Genomic DNA, 26,456 nt, shown 5'->3' with positions numbered 1-26,456 from the left:
GTCAGATGTCGCGTTCCAACGAGCCAAGGGTGACATGGTGACGAGGCTTGTGGCGCATGACCACCGAGCTTGGTTGGCGAATGATGGGTTCCGAGCCGTGATGCGCCACAGTTGTGTCCTTGTGCAATCAAGAAGGATGCAAAACACCCACAAAGACAGTAAAGAAATATGCGGTATGCGCGGTCGCATGATTTGGAGTTATCGAAGGATACTCGCATAGCTGCGTGATCATTGCCGGCATGGGGTCTACAAGTTTGGATATATACTTGCACACTATGGCATTCTGGCTGTTCTCGTTGGGATAATACCATGCCACCCAACAGTCGAGAACAAAAACAAAATCGAAAGTCTTTTTCTTACAGTGCTTCATAAAGACGTAAAGGAACGGCGAGGGTAAATAACTTAAATGTCGCAACGCCGTCGCAAGCCGTCGTCGCCCCTTCCTCCAAACGCCGACGACAACATCACCCCCCTCGGCTACGTCCTTGAGTGGACGCCACAGTCGCGCCACCACCGGCACCGCCTCGACACGGTAGAAAACTTGCGGTCGGAGCTCCTCGGGGGCCGGCCGTCCGGCGTCGAGCAGCTCATAGTGCTACGCGGCGACGCTGCCGACGCCGCCGATGTTAGCGACGCACTGTGCAGTCTCGCGGGTGTCGACGGCGGCTTTCTGGAGTGCTTATCCGGGCGGCCGTATCGTCCACGCTGTGTCAGCAGCAGGGCTGCGCGCTGGTGCGTGTGGCGGTACCCGGAGGAGGAGACGCAGGCCGGTGGGCGTGCGGTGATGCGTCGCGCTGCGTTGTGGCTGTCGGCCCCGGTGCCAGTCCTGTTGGTCGACACGCCGCTCGAGCCGGTGACGCGCAGGAGCTACAGGTCAGCGCCGCGACTGCGGCACCAGGACGCGGCGACGCGGCGGTCGGGCTTGCAGCGTGGCGGCGGCGACGATGGCGGGCGGTACGGCACGGTGGCGCGACACCACCACGTCTCACCGCAGCGACACGCCGCCACGGCCGCCGCGAGGGTCAGCGCGCTAGACGACGAGCTGGCCAGCGCCGTGGACTGTGCCCAGGACAGCATAGCTCTAGAAGAGGTGCTCGCCGAGATTGTGTATGAGCGCTGGGCCGCCCGTATCGGCGCCCTGAGTCTCGGCGATGACGGCGACGGGCGCAAGTTGCGGCTGCTCTGGAGCTACATTGCGATGCTCGAGCGCAACCTCGACGACGCGCGGTTCTATTCCCGACAGCAGCAGTTGCGGCAGGCGGTACACCCGCTCGAGCACACGAGCGCGGTGGCGGCGTGGACGGACTTCTCGCGGCGCGTGCAGTTGCGTGTCCAGCTCGCCACATCATCTACGGTTACCTCCTCCTCTTCCTCCCAGCGCCACCGCCACCATGGTGATGATTACCCGCCGCGCCGCAGAGACGATGACGACGAAGCCATAGCCAACGAGCGCAGCCTCGACCGCATCGCATACCTCGGCGGCGTCCTGCTGCCCGTCAGCATCGTCGCCGGCGTCCTCGCCATCGAGGGCCGCTACGGGCCCGAGGGTGCCCGGTTCTGGGTCTTTTGGGCTGCGAGCGCGGCCGCCTCGGTCGTCGCCCTGCTCGTCATCTACCTCGACCAGCTGCGGCTCGATGAAGTCTGGGTTGCGGTGCCCAGCAGTGGCAGCAGCATGCAGGCGGGAGGAGGGAAGGTGATGGCGGCGGCGAGAGCGTGGCGCAGAGAGCGCCTTGGTTGGACGCGAGCGGTGAAGAGGGCGTCTGGGTACTACAAGTTGCGCGGCGCGCGGTGGATTCGCTTCCAAAGCCCGGTGAGGCTTGAGGAGGATCGCGGGGAGCACGAGGTTATTGTAGTCGAAGAAGAGTGATGCGTTGCTATTGCGGTACCCCAGACGCGCAGACAAGTTCGTTGATATCCTGAAAAAATCATTCACGATTCGCGTGTGGGCATGTTCTACGCTTTATATAAAGGAATCAATTTGCTTGAATAAAAGCCAATGAAGTTGCCAAAGCCTAGTATTACAATCGAATATGCCCACCGCCGCCGCTGTTGTTGCTGTTGCCGCCAAACCAGCTCCGGATGTCGCTTCTTTCTTGGCCGCCAGCGCTGCCTTGGCCACCGCCCATCCACTTCGGCTTCTTAAGGCCCTGTCCCAAGTCCTGCAGCCACTTGGGCGTCTCTATATTGTCCACCGTGTTCTTCATGCGGTGGCCGATGATCTGGATCAGATTGTCGTCCTCGGGCGGTTCGTCTAGGTACCAGTGGGACGAAGGGGTGCCGGCTCGCTGTACTCCCGCTGACGGGCCCATACCAATGGTTCTCGGTCCGCCTCGCGAGGCGCTCTCTCCGGGCGGTACAGAAAGAACAGGGGCGGTACGGCCGCTGCCACTGCCGCCTGCTGCAGCGAGTCTCGCAAACAACTCGTCACGGCGGCGAACGCTCTCGCCGCCTAGCTCTCGCTCAATAAGATCACGTCCCTCTCGCCATGAGCCTGTGCCGTAGCCGGTCGAGTTTTCTTCGTCGTCGTCGAGCAGGTCGATGCCGACAAACAGTCGCTTCGCTTTGCCGTATAACCCAAACGTGGCGGCAATCACGGGTATTATCAAAAAGTAGGGGAAAAGGTCGTCAAACCACCGGCCAAGGAGAGTAAAGTCGATTAAACGACCAAGGAAGCCGTAAAAGGCCGTCTTTGTGTACACCTCGCTGGATAGAAACGTCAAGAAATTGTAGGACAACGGCACCGTCAGCTTGGCGACTTGCATAGCGTACCAAAAGGCAGCTTCGTAGCCGGTATTACGCCTCACGAGGGCTCTCCCGCGCCAGACTCTGACTTCGGTCATGGTGACGAGCGCGGCGGCACACATGTAGCAAATCCAAAACGCGGAAATGACTTGGCCAGCAAAGCCCACTTCGGCGTTGTCGCCGACCCAGTGGTGGATGACACTCAGTCGAATGACTGACAGCTGTGGAAAGGGTAGTTTGACGACTTCGGACCAGAGAACACATGCAGATGCCAGGGCGAGTAGTATTCCCAGTCCAATCTGCATATACGGCCTGATTCGATAGTGCCATAAATACCTGGCATAGGGGTTGAGCAGCTTGGTCTTGTCCCACATCCCAGAATGACGTGATGCGTCTCCAAATTCAAGTATTTTTGACGCAGCAGAGTCCAGAATTTCCTGTGTTTTTCCAGCCTCCTTCACCAAGTCGTGCCACTCATGGGCGAAGCGCGACCTCGAGCGCTTGGCCCGAATCAGCCGTCGCGTTATATCGGCCAGGTACTTTGGCGTAATGACGTTCGGGACAGTTAGATCCATGGTATTCACGTCAAAGGCAGTGGCATGCGGTCTCGTCTCGGGTATGTTGGCAATTTCTTGCAGCTCCTCGATCCAATCGCGAAAGTCGACAGCGCTACCAACCTTGCGCTTCGCAAGCTCGCCAACTTGGGCCTCAATTTCCTCGAGGGATGCCGCAGCATCTTCCATCTTCTCGTACGCTTTTGGTGCTTTGGCCTGAAGCCGGCGCAACTTGTTCGCTATATTGGCATCGCGGATGAGGCGCTTCGGTATGGAGACGAGTCCGTGTCCCATGAGATAGATGGCAAAAACCAAGCCCCAGCAGTAAGCCAGGGCCATTACGACAGCCTTGAGAGACTCGTAGGTTACATCATATCGGATCACAACGTATACCAGCCCAACGATGGCAGATCCTAGGACCATAGCGTAGAATTGCGCATTCGATCGGAGTGAGTACATTAGCCGGTCGTGGGGCTCGCGGTATCCTGCGTCGGAGTATTCGCCAAGAATCGGGAGAATGAACCTGAAACATCTGTGTTAGGATATAATATGGTGATGCGCCGTCTCCTACGAACCAAGATAATGCGAATGTGAGCCAATATGTTATCCTCCACGAGACAAGAATGACTCGGTGAGGGAGCCAAATGCCTCGTGTTCCATCATCATCTGCTCCTGCGCTCGAGGCCAGGTCTATGGGTACCAGAAGCACGGTCACAGACGGAAGCCATATGGCAAAGAAAATTGGCACAAAATAAAATCCTGGCGTCGACCGAAGCGGTAGGTAGTGTCGCAAAATGAGTAGAACAACGAGCGACACGAGCAGGAGCGCGACGATGGAAAAGACGATGGAGCCCACCGGCAGCGAGCGGCCTGATGTGTTAAGCATGCTTGGCGAAGTGTTTCGAAGCCATCCGAGCCGTGTCGATTGAGGTATCGCGAGGCGTGAATCGAAGGATGGTGTTTTCGCAAAGTTGCAGCCTGCAGAAGCGAAGCGCGTGACGCAAGTTCAGTTCGGGAAGGCCACCATGACAACTAAAGTGGGACTGCCATGTACTGTGGTGATTTAGTATACCAGGGAGATCCCTATGGTGGTAAAACTTACAAATGTAGAATATAAGCTGGAAATATATTTCTTTTTATTTCTATCTTCCCTGCCACTCATACTGTATTTTTCTTATGCCTTACCTGTTTTCCTTTCAACCTGCTGGTGCTATAGCGCTACCTGCTTGTTGAATTGCGTGTGGACAGTCTCTACTAATAAAATTGTCTACAGGCGCTTTTACACACAGAATGTTTCCGTTTTCCACCTATCATTTTCATTATGAGATCTAAAATTCGAAGACTTTCTAGAGAACGTGGTTGCAACAGTGTATCCGGAGGGGACTCCACCGATCAAAATTATGTTAGTGGTTGTGAGAGAGAGCTTGCTGCCTCAACACCTGTTAAACTACAGCCTAACGTTTTGAATGTCCATACACCAATCCCAAAAATCACTGCAACTGAGTTGGACACACTCCATCTATGTAGATGCTAATTTACCCACTTCGGTTTGGCTGCAGGCTTAATAGGGTGCCGCCAACCGGACCACTATACGGACGGCCAAAGACCCGGGGCGGCTGCAGAAGCCGAAAGTTGGTGATCTCCCAGGGAAAGATGCAACTTCTACTCTTCACCACGTAAAGCTCAATGCTTAAATACAGATCAGCCTCTCAGATCTCGTCCCCAAACATTGGGGTACTATGCTCAATGGCGACCGAGTACTCAGATCTCATAGTACACTGGGGTGCCGCGGTTGTAGGGCTGATTCCAGTGCAGGGGGGAAGATATTCACCCATATCACCACCGAAAAATACCACGTATGTCAGCGACTCCAGATGGACTTCCTACAGTCTCTGTGGCCTGCGATGCACGCGCGGCGGGGTCTGGTTCCTCATCCTCTTCCTGGTCGTTGCGCACAATATCAGTAACAAGGAAGGTAGACATGGTCATGGCCCACGCAACTTGGTTTGTTGGCAAAACAGTACCAAGGGTCCGCATTGGCCAAGGCAGTGCTTCAGGAGCTCCATATTCAACTCGGCAGTGGGATTTCAGATACGGGTACGAGGTTATTCGTGACTCCAGGATACGGGCTTTTGATGACTCAAATCGTGCGTTTGTAAGGAAGAACCTCGTCAACTTTGGCTCTGCCCCTCTAATAAATTACAAACCTGGCTGGAAACGGTTGTGTACACGCTGGCCCGCGCAACGTTAGCAGGAGAGCATGGCGCGCTTCGATCCTCTGAACAATAACTTGAATCGGATTTTATAACGAAAAAAGGTTGCCAGCGGCTCGAACAACGTGGTTGTTCGAGACATACCTGGATATTGTTGTTGCGGCCTCACATATCAGGTATCACCCACTTAACGACCGCGACGCGCTTCGCCCACACACCAAACGCGCAGCTGAGCATCGACCTTGATCACCATCCCGCTTCATCGAATTCTCTGTTGTGCTCGAATCGCTTCTCTCCCACGACTTGGGGGTCGGATTTGCACGCAACTCGCGTCAACTCGGATCATCATGGCCGCCCTTCCAGATCTCGAAGAGTGTAAGTTTTCAATTTTGCAGCTCGACTTGTACCTTCAATTAACAGGCGCCCAGGGATCGCCGACTCGAACGAGGCTCTCAACATCAGTCTAGTTGCGCCAACATCTTCTGGCCTCCAACTTATTTCCACTTTTAACCCGACGTTTACCTACCCTTTCTTCGGCGAAGATGAAAAAATCTTTGGTTATAAGGACCTCAAGATTAGCCTTCGGTACCGCGCAAACGACATGCGCCCTCACCTTCGAACGTCGTATAGCAGCAAGTTCACTCCTATTGGCGAGACCGAACCCATGGATGTAAAACAAATATTGAAAGAAGATGCACTGCTTCCTGATAGTAAGACGTTCCCCGCAAAAATCTTCAATGTATCAGGTGTTAACTGGTCTCAGTCGCATTTGGCAAAGCCGCCGATTTTGAAAGCAATTCACAGAAGCTCGGTGACGACTGGACGCCTCCCGGAGATCTGCACGCGAGCTTCGAAGGCACGGATGGCCGCTACGAGATATGGAAGGGTACCTTGGCGGACCCCGCCATCAAGCAGCTAAATAATCGCATCCAGTTGTTAATCCCTCTTTTCATCGAGGGCGGATCCTTTATCAACTCAACACCGGGCTCCGACTCATCAGAAACTGGGCTCCCAGATGCAGATCGTTGGACTCTATTCCTGCTCTACCGCAAGCAGTCATCGTATGCGGGTTCAGAAAAGAACTCATATGTCTTCGTCGGCTACTCTACTGTCTACCGGTTCTTCTACTTTCAACCTCCGCCTACGCCACCCGCCACCCCAAACCACGATTGGGAGCTGCCCAAAGGGAATCTGGACCTGGCACAGCTGCCCTGCCGCACACGGCTCTCCCAATTTCTGATTCTTCCTCCTTTCCAAGGCCACGGACACGGTGCGCGACTATATAAGTCGATTTTTGAACACTATCACAAGCATCCCCAAACACGCGAGTTCACTGTCGAGAACCCGAATGAGGCTTTTGACGAGCTCCGGGACGCATGCGATTTAAAATATCTACGCACTGTCCCAGAGTTTGCTGCTTTAAAACTGAACCCCAGTGTAACAGTCGGTGAGAAGGGACTGATCCCGCAGCTGATCAAGGGTGGCGAGAATCTTGAAGCAATTCGAACCAAGACCAAGATCGCGCCGCGTCAGTTTGCTCGCGTGCTGGAAATGCATGTTATGTCTCAGCTGCCAGACTCTGTTCGCCCGCGCATCGACCCCGATGAGACGGCCCCCGCAAAAACGGCTGCCGACCGCCATCTGGAGCGACTGTGGCAACTTCTCGTCAAACAGAGATTGTATAGGCACAACCGTGACGTCTTGGCGCAGTTTGACCTCCCCGAGCGCATAGAGAAGCTAGGGGAGACACTTCTAGGCGTCGAACTTGAATACGCCAGGCTGTTAGCAGCTCATGGCTCTAACTTTGCCAATGCGAAAAACGTAAAGCGCAGGCTGGACGACGATGCAAAATCCACTTCTAGTAAACGAACGAGGATAGATGAGGAGTAGGCCTTTTCCCCTCCGCAAATTATTTTGACTATATCTAGAGTCGCACCCAGGTTGGAATCCATTGAATTCTCGAGTTAGCTATGGTCTTGGACTTTGCATGCACAAGGTAACCAGTTAGATGTTAAAACGAATTGTATCAAGTTTTTTCCTGCTTTTGTGTCGTATTTCGTCAAATCTATGTATTCTGGGGTTTCAAACTACTGCAAGTACGGGCGAGTACCGTTGACATTCTGAACACCCTTACCAAGCTGGCTGGCCACGACGGTCGCCTCCCTGATGGCGCGGGAGATGGTTCCGCGCGCGCCGCCGTCCTCGAGGACGAGTAGACCGCCGATGGTGCAGCCACCGGGGGTGCAGACGTTCTCGCGGAGCACGGCGGGGTGCTCGCCACTCTGGACGAGGCCGGTGGCGCCGCGCATGGTCTGGGCGGCCATGCGGCGGGCCTCGGCGCGGGGGATGCCCATGGCGACGGCGCCGTCGGTGGCGGCCTCGAGCATGAGGAGGAACATGGCGGGACCGGAACCAGCGAGGGCGGTCGAAGCGTCCATGTTGTTGGCGGGCAGGAAGACGACGTCGCCAATCTGCTTGAAGATCCAGGTGATGAGGGCGTTGTCAGCGTCCGCGAGTGGCGGGTTTGAGATGCCGATGACGGTCATGGACTCGCGGATGAGCGCGGCTGTGTTGCACATGGCACGAATGCAACGGCAGCGACCAGCGGCCTCGGAGCTGCCGGCAGGCGCCGTGCTGCCGTAGACGGCCTCCTCCATGGCCTCGGAGGTGATGCCCGCGCAGACGGAGACGAGCAGTTTACCCTGTAGGGCGTCGGCCATGCCAGCCACGCCAAGCACATCCTTGACCATGTAGGGCTTGCAGGCGAGCAGGACGACTCGCGCCTTGCGTACAGCGGCGACGTTGTCATTGCGAACGACCTCAACACGCGAGGAGTGAGCGGCTAGCGCGGTCTTGATGCGCTCAGCGCTCTTTTCACTACGCACGCAGGCAATGAACTGAGAGGGTAGCGATGCGGGGACGTCCTCGCCAGCTGTGACGCCCGCGTCCAGTGAGGTGAGGACGCCGTTGGCAATAGCGATGCCCATAGTACCTAGGAGGGGAGTTAGCATGACTGCAAGATAATCTTATTTTTTTTTGTTGAGCGACGTACCGCAACCTAGCACGGTGAGAGTGAAGCCGGAATCAGAAGACATCTTGGTCAAGGGTAGCTAGATGTCGCGCAGAGCAGTTGGAGGTGTAATTGTCTAAATGAAAGGCTGCAGGACCACAGGAAGACGACGTTGATGAAAAAGATACGGGATCAGGGGGAAGATTGAATCTGGGGTATGTGATGTATCAGAGAGATTTAGAGCGAGAGGTAGGTAGGTAGGCACATGGATTGATTGAAGACGGGTCAAAGTTTTATAGGTATGTTAGTAGCTACCAATAGATGCGCCGACGTCACTCTGCAGCTGGCCGATTTCGCTACCTATGTACCTATGTAGGTACCTTCAACAAAGCGACGGGACAGTTTTAGCGGACGCTGTGCTGCAGCCCGCTAGAATACAGCGAATCGGCACCCGCTTTTTGCCCTGTTCCGCAGCTTTACCGCGCTGACAAGCCAAGCTCCACCTGCCATTCAGCGCACCGTCGTCGCCAACAGCATCAACGCCATCTCGACAGCGCCAGACTCTGCAGCTGGGCCTCCATGTTCAGAGCCATCTGATTTGCCCGGCAACAGCATTGCCATCACAACATTGCCATCGCAACATTGCCTGACAGTATCGGAAAGATGGCAGACCCATTCGAGGTGCGCATGCGATTTAGTAATCAGCTTCAGCATCTCAACGCGTCCGTCGCCTCGGCTCAAAAGGCTACTCAGTATGCTCTCAAGCATAGGGAATTGCACGAGGATTTGCACTCTTGCATACTCGAGCAGGTAGAACAGGTTCGCTTATCAAGGCATATCCCGACTTTTGCCCATGACTCCGGCTAAAGTGATTGATAGACCAATATGAATATCCGGGCCAACATCATGTATTTTATCGAACACTTCCTCGACCAGGCCAGTCGGGAGGGCCAACCAGACTATGTTCGGATGATGCAGCGCGATATTATTCGTGTCGTCGATGCTGTGGCCCCGGATGATGGTTCAGGAGCCGCAAATGTTAAAGTTGTTCGTAAGGTAAGCAGCCTTGACTCGCCTACCAGCCCGCCGCCATGCTAACGTGTCCAAGGTCCTCCGAGGCTTGCAGGGCAAAGGCTTCCTCGACGAGCAGGTCGCGGCGCAGATCGAAGACGTTATCAAAGAGCGCGGGACCAAGGATCATGACCTAGGGCTGTCATCGCCCATGGAGAGTGCCACCCTGGCAGAGCAGACACCTGTCCAGTCTCACAGCCAGCAGACCAGGCGGCCAACGCCAGCGCGGCTGGACAAACGCCAAGTCGAGCAGCGCATCGAGGAGGACCGAGAACGACACAAGAGGGAACGTGAAAGCATATGGGCTATTCCCAAGGGCGACGACGCCGAGATGAACAAGCTCTGGGAGGAGACGAGCGATTTTGGTGAGGATGATGACCGTCTCATTGCCGAGGAGAGCGCCGACTTTGACACCGAGATGGAGATGCAGATGTGTCAGCATCTGCGGGCTGCGAATGGGCAGCACCGAAAATAACCCTTTTTTGTGAGAATCCTGGTTCAGGATCCACGGCGGAATAGGTGTTGGGCATTGGTTGAATGGCGTTAGGATATTTGATTTATCGCGTTGAAGACGCCTGCTGTGGTCGAGATACCCAAAGATTGTTGCACGAGTACTGCCAAAAATTGCATGCTTGGTAGCTGCTAGTATTTCTGGATACTAGCGGGATTTTCGGTGCATGGATGAATATTTTTGTTTTATTCTGGTAGATACTAATACACATGATTTTATACATGCCACCAGGCGCTCTATCGTGAGACGGGGGCATTATCGGAGCCTTCCATATCCTGCAACGATCATATACCCGATTGCCAACGCACAATTTTTTGACCCTTGATTTTACTCCATGGTGACCTTGGCGCCGAGCTCCTTCATAGTGGCGATGATCTTCTCGGCGTCTTCCTTGGGCACATTCTCCTTCATCATCTTGGGAGCGCTCTCGACAAATTTCTTGGACTCGACCAAGCTCAAGCCGAGCAAGTTCTTGACCTCCTTGATGACCTTGGCCTTGGCGGCGGCGTCAAATTCTTGCAGCTGGAGGGTGAAGAGGGTCTTCTCGGCGGCGGCAGGGGCAGCCTCTTCGGCCTCTTCGGCGGCTGCCGCGGGAGCGGCGGCGGGAGCGGCAGCGAAGCCGCCGACGGGGAGATCGGGGATATTGAGCTTGGTCTAATCGATAGTATGGTTAGCAGATGAACTTGGCGTTGGAGTCGATAGGTCCCAGCTTGATGCATCGACTCGCCGGGGCCGGGAGAGGACGCAACGGCGGGCGCGGGCGATTTCCGTACCTTCAAGCTGGAGACGAGGTCGGCGGTCTCGAGCAGCGTCAGCTTGCTAATTTGGTCGACGATCTCGGCAATCTTGGGATTCGCGGGAGCCTCAGCGGCGGCTTCTGTCGAGTTGTACCGTCTCGATGAGGCACCGAGGCGCAGAGTCTGTGTAGGGGCTCGCAGGGTGCTGGCGGACCGCAATTGGCGGGCGCAGGTGCGCGCCGCGTACCGGCAGGACATGGCCATTGTTGTGGTTGAGGAATTGGTGAACCTGGAAATGCGCGGCTGGACGGTGAGGGCGAGGAGATGCAGTGAGAGAGCAAGTCGCGTGCGGGTTCTCTTGGTTCAGTCACCCTGAAGTTTTTCCGCGAAAGGATGCTTTGCTGCAAAGGCCACAACGAAAAGGCTAGCGGCCCGCCGGGCACAGATTTGCCTGCCGTTGATTGGCCCGGATTTTTGTAGTACCAGCACCGAGCCAGATCCCTGCCAGTCTAGCTTAAAAAAAAAAAAAGTTAAGCTGCCAGCCAACAGAAGCTCTCAGTGTACAGCGGCTGCTTCTGCATACTATTTGGTTGCAAGGTTGCAGGGAAAAATCTTCGATACAGTCGCCATCATGGCCCTGATTGATGTTTCACGGCAGACAAGGTCGCTCTTACAGGATTCGACTGCTTTAGGACATCTGCCAGCCGACTTACTGGCCTCGATCCAGAGCCAACCCTCCACAGGCCTTCTGGACGCCGTTGCGCAGGCGGCTCTCATTCCAAGACTTACAGACCGCATATATGTGCACTTCGAAAATGTATTCCCCGACATCTGCGCACGATGGGCCCTCAACGCAAAGTCAGACCTGCAGCGTATATGCGCCGTTTCCGCCGCGGCTAGGTTATTACCGTTTAGCCCCGACCTCGCCACCTTTCTCCGGCCTCAGCATGCCCGTGAGAGGCTCACGCAGTCTTCGCCGCTGCGCCTACAGCCGCTGCAGCTGAATGACACTTCATCAAGTCTGGGCGAATCAGATTTAATAGGGTGCTTACTGGCGACATGGCGATTACTGAGTTTCGATTTTCGCTCTTTCAGCTCCAGTGTTTCAGCCGCGCTCATGCAGCACCTGTTCACTCATAACTGTCGCGCGGTGCGATATCTCGCTATTCGTATCTTTTGTCAACTTCTACACGCCTCGGATAAGAAGTTGGAAAACCTAATACAAGCCCATATTGGTGACGAACCCATAAGAGCTGATTTTGACGGCATCGAAATCGACTACGGCTTTCTTTCGCTGCGCGAACATGAGCGAGTGAAGAAAACTCTTGCTTTACGACAGGCAATCTCACAAAGCGCCCCCGAATCTACCGCCAAGGAACAAAACTTACAACAATTAACCCCATACTCTGTCGCGTACGGACAAGTAGTACTACCTCGCCCACATGGACCGACCGGCGATCCGCTCAGCCTGGTCTTGACGGGCACCACAATGTCTAATCTGGAAAGCTTCGCCAAGCTTCTACGAAAACCTGGGCCGATTCTTCTCCATGGCGCCTCTGGTGTTGGAAAGACGGCACTTGTCCGGGAGATTGCGACTCAACTTGGGATGCAATCCGAAATGGTCACACTGCATCTGAACGAGCAAACTGACGCAAAGATGCTCATTGGCCTGTATTCCACAGACTCCAAGCCAGGCAGCTTTCAATGGCGCCCAGGTGTGCTGACGACGGCTGTTCAAGAGGGAAGATGGGTCCTCGTCGAAGATCTTGACCGCGCACCAACCGAAGTTCTCAGCACATTGCTACCCTTGATTGAGCGCAGCGAACTTCTAATACCGAGCCGAGGAGAGACTGTCCGAGCAGCGAGCACGTTCCGCCTCCTCGCCACAGTTAGGACGTCCCGAGGTTTGAACGGTCGCGAAAACTTGCCCACGTCGGTTGGAATGCGCTTTTGGCAGTCCCTCCACACAGAACAGCTTACGGATTCGGAGCTCGAGCGTGTACTCGTCGAGACGCATCCCATCCTTCGAAAATACACCACCGGAATCTTAGCTGTACATCGTCGGCTGGCCCGACTGAGCAGCTCCCCTATCGCAACTGCGCGTGGACGCAGCGTGATGGACAGGCGGCCTAACCTCAGAGATTTGCTGAAGTGGTGTCGCCGGTTAAAAGAGTGCCTGCTAGCTGCAGGGTCAACAACTGGGGAGGAGCCCATTTCTGAGACCACTAGGGACTGGATGTTCATGGAGGCTGTGGATTGTTTTCTGGGAAGCTGCGCCGATGCCGACTTGAGCAAGCATCTTGCCTTTGCGATTGCTGAAGAGATGCACTTGTCTAGGGAACGGGCAGAACATTATTTGACTGCCAATATACCCCCCCTTAATGAGAGTGAGACTCAGCTAGCAATTGGTAGAGTTACCTTGAGGAAGAAGCGAGCTCAGCCAAAGGCTGCCAAGCCAAAGCAGCCGTTTGCAAGTACTGTGCATGCCAAGAGGCTCCTCGAACAAATTGCCGTGGCTGTGAAGCTTGAAGAGCCAGTGCTGCTGGTCGGCGAGACTGGTATCGGCAAGACGACGGTTGTGCAGCAGCTGGCAGAGTCACTAGGCAACAAGCTAATCGCGGTCAATCTTTCGCAACAGAGTGAAGTCGGAGATCTTCTTGGTGGATTCAAGCCGGTCAATGTTCGAAGTCTTGCAGTTCCACTCAAGGAGGAATTCCAGGATCTGTTTGAAGCAACCGGCATCTCAGCATCGAAGAACCAAAAATATTTGGAGCAGGTGGGGAAATGCTTTGCCAAATCGCAATGGTCCAAGGTTGCAAAGCTCTGGAAAGAAGCACCTAAAATGTTTGTCAAGATTGTTGCTGAACTGGAGAAGGCTCATGCGCAAGCCCAGAAAGAGCGGCAAGATGATGCCCAACCAACGAAGCGCAGAAAGACACAATCCAAATTGCAGAGCTTACTCGACCTCCGACCGCGTTGGGAGACCTTTGCCCGAAACCTGGAGCAGTTTGAAGTTCAAATCGCCGCTGGACCCGGGGGCTTTGCCTTTTCATACGTTGAGGGTAATCTTATCAAGGCTCTGCGGAATGGCGACTGGGTGCTCCTCGACGAAATTAACCTGGCGTCTCCAGACACTCTGGAAAGCATCACAGACCTATTGACCGGCCCAAATGAGCGACCTTCGATATTGCTCTCGGAGACTGGCGAGATCCAGAAGATTATTGCGCATCCCAACTTTCGCATCTTTGGTGCGATGAACCCGGCGACAGATATCGGTAAAAGAGATTTGCCAGCCGGAATCCGTTCCAGATTCACGGAGCTCTACGTCAAGAGTCCGGATACCGACGAAAAAGACCTACTTCAAATCATCAAGACGTATCTGGGCAGCACAAGCAACAAGAATGACAAAGCCGCCAACGATATTGCGCGACTATATCTCAACACTAAAAAGCTGGCCGAGCAGAAGCGAATCGTCGATGGTGCCAACGAGGTCCCGCATTTTAGCCTGCGAACCCTTACTCGCGTACTGACCTATGTCAATACTATCGGATCTCTCTACGGCGTTCGAAGAGCTCTGTATGAGGGCTTCTCCATGGGATTCCTTACACTACTGGACCGTCAATCGGAGGACATGCTAGTGCCGCTCATCTACCACTACCTGCTTGATAGCCATGGCGACCCCCAATCACTTCTATCGCAGCCCCCCAAGCATCCCAACGATGGCAGGAGCTATGTGAGGTTTCAGAACAAGGCCCGTGATAGACAGTACTGGCTCTTTCAAGGAGAAGAACAGCCTGTGGAAAGAGATGACTATATTATTACGCCCTATGTTGAGCGCAACCTACTCAACCTGGTTCGAGCTACTTCCACACGACGATTCCCCATCCTCATCCAAGGTCCTACGTCTGCTGGTAAAACCAGCATGATTGAGTATCTTGCCAACTTTACTGGCAACAAATTTGTGCGTATCAACAATCACGAGCATACCGACTTGCAGGAGTATCTCGGCACTTATGTATCTGGGTCAGACGGAAAACTCAAGTTCCAGGAGGGAGTCCTTGTTCAAGCAATGAGACATGGACATTGGATAGTTCTCGACGAGCTGAACCTAGCGCCCACCGACGTCCTTGAGGCGCTCAACCGACTGCTTGACGACAACCGTGAGCTGCTCATTCCCGAGACGCAAGAAGTAGTCCGCCCGCATGAAAACTTTATTCTCTTCGCGACTCAGAACCCACCCGGCCTCTATGGTGGACGAAAAGCTCTCTCGCGCGCTTTTCGAAATCGATTTTTGGAGCTACACTTCGATGACATCCCGGAGGATGAGCTGGAGTTTATCTTACAACAGCGCAGTCGCAACACATCGCCGCCCGACTGCCGCCGTATCGTGACCGTATACAAGGAGCTCTCCAGACTTCGCCAAACCAGTCGACTCTTTGAGCAGAAAGATAGTTTCGCCACGCTTCGAGATCTTTTTCGATGGGCACTGCGAGAGGCTGAAACTCGCGAGGACATTGCTGCGCATGGCTTTATGCTTCTCGCGGAACGAGTCCGAAATGAGGAGGAGAGACAGGCTGTGAAAGAGATTATTGAAAAGGTTTTCAAGGTGAAGATTGACACCCAAAGGCTTTACTCCGCACAGCACGCACTCGAGTTGAGGAGTTTTGCTGCCCAGAAGAACGGTCAAGGTGTTGTCTGGACTCACGCTATGCGCCGACTCTACGTCCTGGTTTCGCGGGCGCTGAAAAACAACGAACCCGTTCTCTTGGTTGGTGAAACTGGTTGCGGTAAAACTACTGTTTGCCAGCTCCTCGCGGAAGCACTCAAGAAAGAGCTGCACATTGTCAACGCTCACCAAAATACGGAAACTGGGGATTTGATTGGCTCCCAGCGACCAGTACGCAATCGCGGAGCCATTTTTGATGCGCTGGACAAGGATCTTGCTCTGGCGCTTAGACTTGCAGGCCTCTCCGTTCCTGAACCCCCTGAGGAGAAGTACCAGCTTTACGAATCCCAAGCCATCAATAGCGACCAGGTCAATAGCGAACTCAGAAGCAGAATCGCCAGCAATGCCACCAGGAGTAAAGCTCTCTTTGAGTGGTCCGATGGCGCTCTTGTTGAGGCCATGAGAGATGGGCAATTCTTTCTGTTGGATGAGATTTCTCTCGCTGACGACTCTGTTTTGGAGCGGTTGAACTCAGTGCTTGAGCCGCAGAGGACGCTGCTTCTGGCCGAGAAGGGCAGCACCGATTCTTTCGTTGTCGGCTTGCCGGGCTTCCAGTTTTTCGCGACCATGAACCCCGGTGGTGACTTTGGCAAAAAGGAGCTTTCGCCGGCTCTTCGCAACCGTTTCACCGAGATTTGGGTCCCTCCGCTTTCCGGCGATGATGACATTTACGAGATTGTTCAGACAAAATTGAAGGACGATGTAAAGCAGGCTACCAAGACCATTATTGACTTTGCTGTTTGGTTTGGCGCCACGTTCCGCCCCATGGCTACTACCCCATTCTCAATCCGTGAAATCTTGGCCTGGGTACAGTTCATAAACTCCGCCTCAGCTAGCCATATGCCATTTGCGCTGGTCCATGGAGCTTCGGCAATCTTCATTGATAGCATTGGTGCCAATCCATCCGCAGTCCTCGCCACAGATACCCAAACGACACAGAGACAACGCCAACAGTGCCTCGAAAAGCTGACCGAATTTATTGGAGAAGATGCCTCTCGTGTTTATGATTCCGAGCCAGAGTTCAAGGTTACCTCAGACACCCTGGCCGTCGGCTCGTTCAGCATCCCTCGCGCGCCAAACGCCTCGCCTCTTGCAGAGTTTGCCTTCCACGCTCCGACTACCCGAAGAAACACTATGCGAGTCGTCCGAGCTCTGCAGATGCACAAACCCATTCTTCTGGAAGGTAGCCCCGGCGTGGGAAAAACTTCTCTTGTCGCGGCCCTCGCCCATGCCTGTGGCCAACCCCTCACTCGCATCAATCTCTCAGACCAGACTGATCTCATGGATCTGTTTGGGACTGATGTGCCTGTTGAGGGAACCGAGGCTGGCAATTTTGCGTGGCGCGACGCCCCGTTCTTGCAAGCGATGCAAAAGGGTCAATGGGTTCTGCTCGACGAAATGAACCTGGCTTCTCAATCTGTGCTGGAGGGTCTAAATGCCTGTTTAGATCATCGTGGTGAGGTGTACGTGTCGGAGCTCGACCAAGTCTTCAAACGCCACCCCAATTTCCGCCTCTTTGCTGCGCAAAACCCTCATCACCAAGGAGGTGGCCGCAAGGGATTGCCTGCATCCTTTGTCAACCGTTTCATCGTCGTCTACGCGGATGTATTTACCGACGAGGATCTCAAGCTCATTGCGTCTCACAACTTCCCCAACTTGCCCGTTAACGTGGTCAGCAAGCTGATTCAGTTCGTTACTGAGATGGATAAGCAACTCGTCCTGGATCGCTCGTTTGGTGCACAGGGCGGACCATGGGAATTCAACCTGCGCGACGTGCTCCGCTGGCTACATCTGCTCAACTCCCCCGACCCGGTTTTGCAACAAGGCCAAACTGACGATTTCCTGGACATCATGGTCCGGCAACGCTTCCGACTGCCACGAGATAGATCCGAAGTCACCAAGCTCTATACCCAGATTTTTGGCACTGAACCGCGCGGCCACAGTCTATATCACGATCTGAATGCCGATTCCAGCCAAGTTGGCCTCGCACTCCTCCCTCGCAACGCTGCCACACAACCTGAGCGCCTGCCAGCAATCGACATCGTCCCGCGCCTACCTGAGCTCGAATCTCTCATGATTTGCGTCAAGCAGAATATTCCGTGCATCCTCACCAGTCCGTCAGGCCATGGAAAGACGGCGCTGTTGGAGTACGTTGCGGCCTTATCCGGCAAGCCCCTTGTTGTGTTCCCGATGAATGCAGATGTTGATACGATGGATCTTGTTGGTGGCTTTGAGCAAGCTGATCCTCTTCGCGAAATTAACGCTGCTATTCGCGACTTGCGCGCGTTTCTCCACGACTCCATTATGGCTATGATCCCGAACAAGCTTCCCAACTCGGTTCTAGCTTTACTGTACGAGGTCGACAATTTCTCCGGCGACAGCGACGAAATTTCGCGTATCCAAGACTCGATCGTCTCCATTCTTCACGAGCTTCCCGCCGACTCGGATGTGAGCATTCAACTCTCCAAAGCTGCCACACTTCTCGCGCAACCCCTGGTGCTCAAAAACCCAAGATTTGAATGGCTTGATGGAGTCATAATCAAAGCTCTAGAATCTGGGAAGTGGCTGGTCCTGGATAACGCAAACCTTTGCAATGCATCTGTTCTAGATCGGTTGAACTCGCTCCTGGAACCCAGTGGCTTCCTAAGTGTAAACGAGCACTGTGGACCAGGAGGCGAACCGCGGATCGTGAGACCCCATCCGGACTTCAGAATCTTTCTCACGGTAGACCCAAGATATGGCGAGCTGTCCCGCGCAATGCGCAACCGAGCTGTCGAGATTTATCTATGCGATAGCCCTCCAAGTGTGCACTCCAGCCTCCATTACATCGCACCTATCGAGAGCGGTCTCCAGGGATACCTTGCAGCCCTGGATGCTTCAAAGTTGCTGGCGCAGAATGACATGCCGTCTAAGGCTTTAGAAATTTCTCTCCAAAATCTCAGCCTTCAGGATCTATCTATTCTCTTGCGCTTCATGAACGAGTTCGGACAAGAGCCAGCACTCGCGACCAGCCTGCAGCATTTTGTCGGCTTTCTACAGTCCCCCAGCGGGATTTATGCTCTAGAGAATGTCTCAGATCTCTATTCCAGTCTGCCTGCGAGCCTTATCGGAGGTATAGCCCACTCCCAACCAGTCCACCCGTTGAATAATTACGCTGTGTCGCGCATGGCACAGGCCGGAAAGTCGGTGGAATGGGCTGCGATAATTTACGATGCCTCAGTGGAAATATTCGGTATTCGAAAAACTATCGAGCATCACGCCTCCCTGGCTCGGACTTCGAAACTCGCCGCTTTGAACAGACTACAGCGATCCCTTGTTAGTGGTCGTGTTGCCGTTGTGTCAAAGGACTCTACTGTCAGGTTGGCGGCCTTCATGGAGGCCGTGCTGACAGCTATTCATGCGTACCTTGGCAACACACCATCCAATGAGCATGACGCCTCTGCCAGATTCCTAAGTCTGGTATGGAACTACGTTGCACGCACAATCACATTGGTTACCGAGGAAATCATGGACGAAGCTAAGTTCCAGGCTCACTTGATCCAAGGCACACGACTGCTCAAGAAGCAAGTCGCAAAGATCGCGTCTCCAGAACTCTCTTCCCTTGCTTCTCACATCCTTGGCAAGTTACAAAGTGATTTTGCCAGCGGATTCAAATTGTCGACAGGTCTTAGCATGGAACAGCTTTGGAATACTCTTCGGCCGCTTCCCATCCCTAGTAAATTCATTTACGACGAGGTGCTCAAGCTCGATCACCTTGTGACCAGGTTTGACGAGCTGCGTTGGAAGACAAGAGCTAGTATTACAGAGCTTTCCAAGGCCCAGCAGACCCTAGAGCAAGCATACTCGATTGTCCGATCAGGCGCCAACAGCTCCGATGAACTCGTGCGAGAGCTTTCTGCGGTTGTTGAATCTCTCGAGAGTCAAACAGGTGACGAAACAGGAAAACGAATTCCTTTCTTTGCGTCGCAATTTGAAGGCCTTCGACAAATTGATATGCTGCGTCCGAAGCCCACTGCCGATGCTGGAAACTATGAGCTCTCTATGCTGTCCGACATCTCAACTCGAGCCCGGTTAATGCTCGCAAGCACGTCTGGCCCTGCATCCTGGCTTCAGTATATCGACTGCTTGGTTCATCAAAACCAGTATCCTTGGGATGGACGCTTGATGCTGTCTACTTGGCACAAGCTCGAAAGCATCGGCTCGGTCACATTGAACTCCTTGCAGCTGCTCGAGACTGAGCTGCCAGCCCTGGGCCGACACATGGCACAAATGACTGCCAACATCTCCACCAACCCTGCCGTCCAGCTAAACAGAGTCCTGCAAATTCTTCTGCTTGATGTTTTTGCCAGCCATGGCGAATCATCTCGTGCTCTTGGACTTGAGCTCTTTTCCAAGGCTTCAGAGTTCAGCACCACAGTCGACGGCTGCGAAGACGTCCTGCGGGATGTTTGTGCTGCAAAGGAACAGCTGCCTGCCCACCTTTTACAAACTGTTCTCCAGCACTTCATCCCGGCGATTGTCGGCATTGCTGCTTCGACCACGTCCGGCAGCCCCAGCACATGGCAGTGTGGCTTGGCCTGGGTTCAATTTACCATTGGACTCACAAAGCTTTACGTCCCCGACCGTATAATTGACCCCCAACTCAGTCCCATGATGGAGCGCCAATTCTTTGAGCAACTTGAAACCTTGTTGCGCGAGAAGCTCTCACATGTTCAGGCTTTCAACGAAATCTTTGCTGGCCAGCTCACAAGTACCAGAGAGCAGCTTCTTGCTGACGAGATAAATCAGCTGGACCCGCTCCCCGAAGAGGTGGTTGCGGTCTTCAGACCTGAACGGTCCGAATTGAGCCAAATTCACGCCGAGTTCTCCAACGTCCTCAAATCTATTGTGGGCTCCAATGTTCTCACGACACTGCAGCCTCGAGCGGACTCCACAGAGGGCGAAAGTGGCCTCCCCTTGCTGAAAGAAAATATCATGAGACTACTTGATCGCCTTGGGGCCCGATTCCAAGCATACCAGGACATCACAAGACCAGTTTCAAGTCTGCTGCGCTGCTTCCTTATCGGATTATCACTCTGCGAGTCCACAAACGCTGCGAAGCTGGACAGCCCTCTCCAAGCCATCGCGAATGCAACACCTTACCTTGGTGGTCTTCACATGAGCGGATTCATTGCGGAGGCGGACAAGTCATTCGAATTTCTTGATGTTGTGAATAGCAAAACTGCCATCAACGGCCAGTCGGAGCTCGACGATGAGTTGCGACAGCGAGTCTTCGAGTGCTTCCACGCCTTCTTTGACAACTGGAGCAAGCGCCTCGAAGCAGACAAGAGGGAAGAAGCTGCCAAGACTAGCATGTACCGATTCCGCGGCTCGTTGGAAGACGAAGAAGAAGTGGATGCTGAAGAGTTCAACGAGCTGTTCCCATCATTCGACGAAGAGAACCCCTCCGCCCAGCCCAGCAAAAACAAGGACGAGGTTCGCAACATGTCGTTGAGGGTGGCGGAAATTCACAAGAAGCTATTCTTAGAAAGCGATGGCCCTTCTGCCGCCCTTCGCCGTGCGTGCTTTAGCATTTGCAACCGCATTGTGCGTGAATCGGGAGGCCATGCCAACCTTGACGGGGATTTGCAGAGCAGATTTATTGCCCCTGTTATTCTTCTTCTGAGTGAAAAAGTTCACGAGCTTCAAACGCCACCGATAGACAAGACCTACAACTTCTACACACACGCCAACCTTACCGAAGCGCGCCAATTGGTCGCTGTTGTGCATGATATTCGGGCCAAGTTCCGAGAGCTGCAGATGGTTGATGAAATCGGCCACATGCAGCCCTTAGCGGATGTCATTCAAGCATGTGATGGAGTGCTAGAGATTGTTCATACTGAGCCCCTCGCCAAGATTGTGCACAAGGTAGAGCACCTGCACGCCCTTGTTTACGAGTGGCAGTTTGGAGGCTGGGCCAGCCAGAAGTACGGCGTCCTGAACCTACACAACGCTCTGACTGGAACAATTATCCGCTGGCGCAGACTTGAATTGTCCACGTGGGGAAATCTCTTCGACATGGAAAAGACCAAGTGCGAAGAGGACGCTTACTCATGGTGGTTTATTGCCTATCAAGTAATCATCGCCGTACCACTTTCAATGGTAGACTCCAGATCCGAGCTGCAGACATACGCGATATCTCTTCTGCAAAGCTTGCAGTCATACTTCTCCACGTCCATCATTGGACAGTTTCGAACGCGAGTCTCCTTGCTCAGACAGCTTTTGGCCCATTTGAAAGCCCTGGTTCAAGACTACCCCAACCTTGCCATCATCACGCAGGCTGTTGCCAACTTCCTCGCTTTCTATGCAAGGTTTGAGACTGTTGCAGACAAGACTATCGCGGCGGGTCGTGCGCCAATTGACAAGAAAATGAAGGATGTACTTCTCATGGCCAGTTGGAAGGACACGAACATCACAGCTCTCCGCGAGAGCGCAAAGAAGTCCCACCTCAAGCTGTTCCGTATTGTGCGCAAGTTCCGCGGGGTTCTTGGCCAAGAAATGAAGACTGTGATTGCGCAAGGTTTGCCCGACGAAACGACCTTCCCCGGAAATACTAGTCTCGCGTCTCAAGCCGAGCCTGCCGTTTCGACTGAGATGTTGACGCTGCTGGAGTCAAATGCCCCTGGTTGGCTTTCTAGCCACAAGCGCCTTGCCAACGTCACAAAGACAGTTTCGGTGATGAACAAGATTGCCAACACCCCCCAAATCACCGGAACAGTCGCCGACAGCCTCGAGTTGTATCTATATAGCCTAGAAGAGTCCATGGCAGAGCTTCGCAAGGAAACTCCGGTACATCTAACCGAGGAAAACAAGACGGAAGTGAAGCATCTCAAGACAAGAAAGCGTAAGCTCTTTGCCGACACCTTACGAGAGCTACGCAACATGGGCCTCCGGTACAACCTTGCTCAAGAACCCCTTGCAGAGCAAGACTCGTTGGCGGTGGTCCTTGCATCGGGTGCCAATATTATTCTGGACAGCTCCGCCTCTTTCAACGAAGCCGAATACTATTTCCACAAGATGCTGGACTTGGCACCTAAGGTCCGGGATGCGGCGCGTGACCACTCCGAAGATCTCACATCTGCTGAGGTAACCCGCAGCATCGGCTTTGTTGAAGGTTTCATCTACCTGTCTCGATCCCAACGTCGAACTATCGCCGCGGCCACTAGATCTCTCAGTGCTCTTCAATGCGCTGTGGCGTCGTTTACTGAGTTGCGACATTTCGAGAAACTGGGCCACCTGCGGAATCAGACCGAAGAGAACAATTGCGAGACCCTGCTGCCCTGGGTTGTGCAGCTACTAAGATTCGGCATTGACCTGGTGCGTTCTCACGGAAAGCTCCTCGGCACTGGCCACGATTCGGTGTTGGAAAAGCTCCAGGTCTGGGTTGGACGCTTTGAAGGCTACCTCAAGACACTGCACATGCTGCCGAATTTACCGACAAACCTGACATCAGACTCATACGAAGCAACGCACGCAAATGTGTCTAGTGCGCTTGTTCAGATGCGGTCGGAGTTAGCAGACATGATGCGGCAATCCCCCAACTTGTCGTTCGTCCTTAGTTACATCTCAAGCTGGTCGAATACAGAGATTGAAGCGAAAGACTCTGAGCTGCTCAATGTTCCTCTAGTCAACTTCGGAGGCATTCTGGCAAGGCTTAGCGACACCGTCTTGGTTGCTGTGGAGGCAGCCAAGAAGAAGGCCTTTGAGGTTTCGACAAATGAAGAAGAGCCAGGCTGGCTCGTCCTGCACAATGATGGTTTGTACTCAGTGCTTAAGCACCTTCGCATGGATGGATTTGCCAAGAGCGTCGAACAGGCCCTGCAATTACTTGAGAAATTGGATATGAGCTCAACAGCGACAAGTAGCGCGGCCGCTGGTATGATTGCGGTTGTCTCGTCAATTTTGCAAGAATTTGTCTACCTCTGTCAAAAGTCAGCCGAGAATGCCCTTAATCTGCACAAATCTACAACACATATGGGATACGTCTTGACCCGCGCTTTTACTCAAATTGCTACCCAAGGTTTCTGCACCCCTCATGAAAAATCAGACGAAACGTCGGGAGAAGGTAGCGTTGAGGCGGGTACTGGTCTTGGCGATGGAGAGGGTGCTGAGGACATAAGCAAGGATATCCAACCTGACGAGGACCTGTCTGAGCTCGCGCAGGAGGCGAACCAGGAAAAGAATGGCGAGATGGAGGATGAGAAGGATGCTGTTGACATGGCTGATGAAGAACTCGAGGGCGACATGGGAAGCGTCGATGGTGCGGATGACGAAGACGAAGGATCCAAGAACGGGGAAGAAGAGGAGGAAGAAAATGAAATGGATGAGGAAGCAGGCGATGTTGACGACTTGGACCCTACTGCCGTGGACGAGAAGATGTGGGATGGCCAAGACGAAGAAAAGGCCGACAAGGACCAGCAGGGAGACAAGCCGCACGGTCAAAAGAAGGACGACGATCCAATTCCTGATGAGACCAACCCTAGCAAGGAGGAAGCTGAAAAGCAGGCTGATGGTGACGACAACAAGGATGATGCCCAAGAGGATGAAGCTGTGGACGAAGTTGAGGAGGTTCAGGCCCAGGACGAAATGAACAAGCAAGACCGAAATGTCCAAGAAAATGACACCCTTGCATTACCCGAGGAGATGGATCTGGATCTGAAGGACGAGGAAGAAATGCCTGGCGATGACGATCTCGACGACCTTTCTGATGTCGATAAAGATGAACCTGTCCCTGAACAGGTTGAAGACAATGCCGATGAAGATGGGGATGAAGAAACTGGTAATGAGACGCAACAGAAGGCTGCTGCTCCCGAAGAAGAAGATGACGAAAGGGATGAAAATGAAGTAGAGGAGAAGGATGCCGATGCTGTTGGTGAAGATAAAGTTGACGAAGATGTCAAGGAGGAACCGGAGCAAGAGGAGAAAACGGATGAGGAGCAGCCAGAGAACGCCCAAGATCAGTCTGACCCGGCAGATGCAGCTGAGCTTGACAATGCAGCGCCAAGCGACGTCAAGAACTCTGGACAGGACCAAAACAAGGACGCAAAGGAGTTGGATGACCAATTCCAAGTTGATGCGGCGGAGCAAAATGAGGGTGACATGGGAGACGCTGGTGCCGATGAGAATACCAGCTCTGGAAACAAGGGCGCCGTTTCGCAGACAGAACATCCGGCGGAGCAACAAGATCACGATGCAGCAGAGCCCGAGAGCGCGCGCAATGACCCTTTCAAGAAGCTGGGTGATGCTTTAGAACGCTGGCACCGTCAGCAGTCTGACATCAAAGAGGCTCAACCGAACGAGGACGTCAAAAAGGAACAGGCCAGCCAACCGGATGAGCAGACGCAGCGAGAATTCCAGCACCTGCAAGACGACAGCACTGCACCCGATACTCAAGCCATGGGCACGGCAGACAACGAAGATATCCAACCGATGGATGAAGCCATGGCCATTGATGAGGAGAAGAAGGATCCTGAGAGCCGCGTCACTGAAGGAGCTGACGAGCAAGAGCCGGATGAAGTTTCCGACGAGATGGATACGACAGAGGCAGACGGCACCAAGGCTGACAACGAGCGGGAGGACGACGGCCGATCCGGTGTCAAGACGCGCCAGGGCAACTTCGACAGAGAACCAACACCCGAAGAGGATGGCGTCGAAAAGCAAGAGGTAGATGAAGACGAATTCCTGCAAGACGCCTCGGAGAAGCTTTCCGCCACGCACATCTCCGAAGAAGACCGTCCGCTCCGCGACTTTGACGCCTGCCTGCACGAGTGGTCCGACTTTCAGAGCAAGACGCACAGCCACTCCCTCTCGCTGACGTCGCAGCTGCGGCTCATCCTCACGCCGTCGCAGTCGACCAAGCTGTCCGGCGCCTTCCGAACCGGCAAGCGGCTCAACATCAAGCGCATCATCCCGTACATCGCGTCGAGCTACAAGCGCGACAAGATCTGGATGCGGCGCAGCGTGCCGACCAAGCGCACGTACCAGGTGCTGCTGTGCGTGGACGACTCGCGCAGCATGGGCGAGTCGTCGTCGGGCGCGCTGGCCATGGAGTCGCTCGTCATGGTCTCGCGGTCGCTCGCGATGCTCGAGGTCGGGCAGGTCGGGGTGCTCGGCTTCGGCGCTGACGTCTTCGCCGCGCACTGCCTGTCGGACCCGTTCTCGGCCGACGCCGGCGCCAAGGTGCTGCAGCGGTTCTCGTTTGGCCAGGACCGCACGGACATTGCGCGGCTGATCCGCCGCACGATCGACACGTTCCGCCTCGCGCGGCAGCAGCAGTCGGGCGGTGGTGCCGGGGCGGACCTGTGGCAGCTGGCGCTCATCTTGTCGGACGGGCTGACGCCGTCGTCGGCGCACGACGAGATCCGCAGGCTGCTGCGGGAGGCAATGGAGGAGCGCATCATGGTCGTCTTCATAATCATGGACGACAGGGACAAGAAGGCCGGCGACAGTGTGCTGGAGCTCAAGGAGGCCCGGTTCGTCAGCGACGGCAGTGAGAGCAAGGTGGTCATTGAGCGCTACCTCGATACGTTTCCGTTCCAGTACTACCTGATTGTGCACAACTTGGAGGAGCTGCCGAGCGCATTGGCCGGCTTGTTGCGTACATGGTTTGCAGAGGTTAATTCGTGATTTCCTTCTTGTTTGTCTTTTCTGCGATTTTATACGATGACATTGTTTGCATGGGAATGGCGTTTTACGGACTTCGGATACTACGATAGAATGATTTGTTGTACTTTGCACTTTTTTTTTTGTTTTTAAAAAGAAGACTTTATAGAGATCAATCTACAATCGCTACTACCAGATGTAATATCCCGGTGGAAGTCGGACCCTGCCATCCAAAGCCGTACCCGCATGAT

At 54.1% G+C, this 26,456-nt stretch overlaps 7 protein-coding genes across 7 annotated transcripts; 4 read left to right on the top strand and 3 right to left on the bottom strand.

The window, feature by feature from the left end:
• Positions 1-406: 406 nt before the first annotated feature.
• ISF_02717 (hypothetical protein) lies at positions 407-1,867 on the top strand (the record flags this gene model as incomplete). The annotated part of the gene is made up of 1 exon (XM_018846323.1): positions 407-1,867. One exon carries the CDS (start codon positions 407-409, stop codon positions 1,865-1,867), a length of 1,461 nt encoding a protein of 486 aa, XP_018706051.1.
• A 151-nt stretch (positions 1,868-2,018) lies between these two features.
• On the bottom strand, positions 2,019-3,719 carry ISF_02716 (LMBR1-like membrane protein; the record flags this gene model as incomplete). The annotated part of the gene is made up of 1 exon (XM_018846322.1): positions 2,019-3,719. One exon carries the CDS (start codon positions 3,717-3,719, stop codon positions 2,019-2,021), a length of 1,701 nt encoding a protein of 566 aa, XP_018706050.1.
• Positions 3,720-5,856: 2,137 nt separating this feature from the next.
• Positions 5,857-7,399, top strand: ISF_02715 (Histone acetyltransferase type B, catalytic subunit; the record flags this gene model as incomplete). Its single annotated transcript, XM_018846321.1, has 3 exons — positions 5,857-5,884; positions 5,938-6,219; positions 6,273-7,399. The coding sequence occupies 3 exons, from the start codon at positions 5,857-5,859 to the stop codon at positions 7,397-7,399; spliced, it is 1,437 nt and encodes a 478-aa protein (XP_018706049.1).
• Positions 7,400-7,596: 197 nt separating this feature from the next.
• On the bottom strand, positions 7,597-8,604 carry ISF_02714 (pyrroline-5-carboxylate reductase; the record flags this gene model as incomplete). The annotated part of the gene is made up of 2 exons (XM_018846320.1): positions 7,597-8,501; positions 8,562-8,604. The coding sequence occupies 2 exons, from the start codon at positions 8,602-8,604 to the stop codon at positions 7,597-7,599; spliced, it is 948 nt and encodes a 315-aa protein (XP_018706048.1).
• Positions 8,605-9,182: 578 nt separating this feature from the next.
• ISF_02713 (CTD kinase subunit gamma) lies at positions 9,183-10,065 on the top strand (the record flags this gene model as incomplete). The annotated part of the gene is made up of 3 exons (XM_018846319.1): positions 9,183-9,338; positions 9,399-9,575; positions 9,628-10,065. The coding sequence occupies 3 exons, from the start codon at positions 9,183-9,185 to the stop codon at positions 10,063-10,065; spliced, it is 771 nt and encodes a 256-aa protein (XP_018706047.1).
• Positions 10,066-10,428: 363 nt separating this feature from the next.
• Positions 10,429-11,102, bottom strand: ISF_02712 (50S ribosomal protein L12; the record flags this gene model as incomplete). Its single annotated transcript, XM_018846318.1, has 2 exons — positions 10,429-10,755; positions 10,875-11,102. 2 exons carry the CDS (start codon positions 11,100-11,102, stop codon positions 10,429-10,431), a joined length of 555 nt encoding a protein of 184 aa, XP_018706046.1.
• Positions 11,103-12,327: 1,225 nt separating this feature from the next.
• ISF_02711 (ATPase, AAA-5) lies at positions 12,328-26,229 on the top strand (the record flags this gene model as incomplete). The annotated part of the gene is made up of 1 exon (XM_018846317.1): positions 12,328-26,229. One exon carries the CDS (start codon positions 12,328-12,330, stop codon positions 26,227-26,229), a length of 13,902 nt encoding a protein of 4,633 aa, XP_018706045.1.
• Between the last annotated feature and the right edge of the window lie 227 nt (positions 26,230-26,456).

The sequence above is a fragment of the Cordyceps fumosorosea genome, assembly GCF_001636725.1.
Source record: "Cordyceps fumosorosea ARSEF 2679 chromosome Unknown scaffold_5, whole genome shotgun sequence".
Lineage (NCBI taxonomy): Eukaryota > Fungi > Ascomycota > Sordariomycetes > Hypocreales > Cordycipitaceae > Cordyceps > Cordyceps fumosorosea.
Note: the sequence above shows the minus strand (reverse complement) of the source record. Positions and strands in the feature narration are given on the sequence as shown.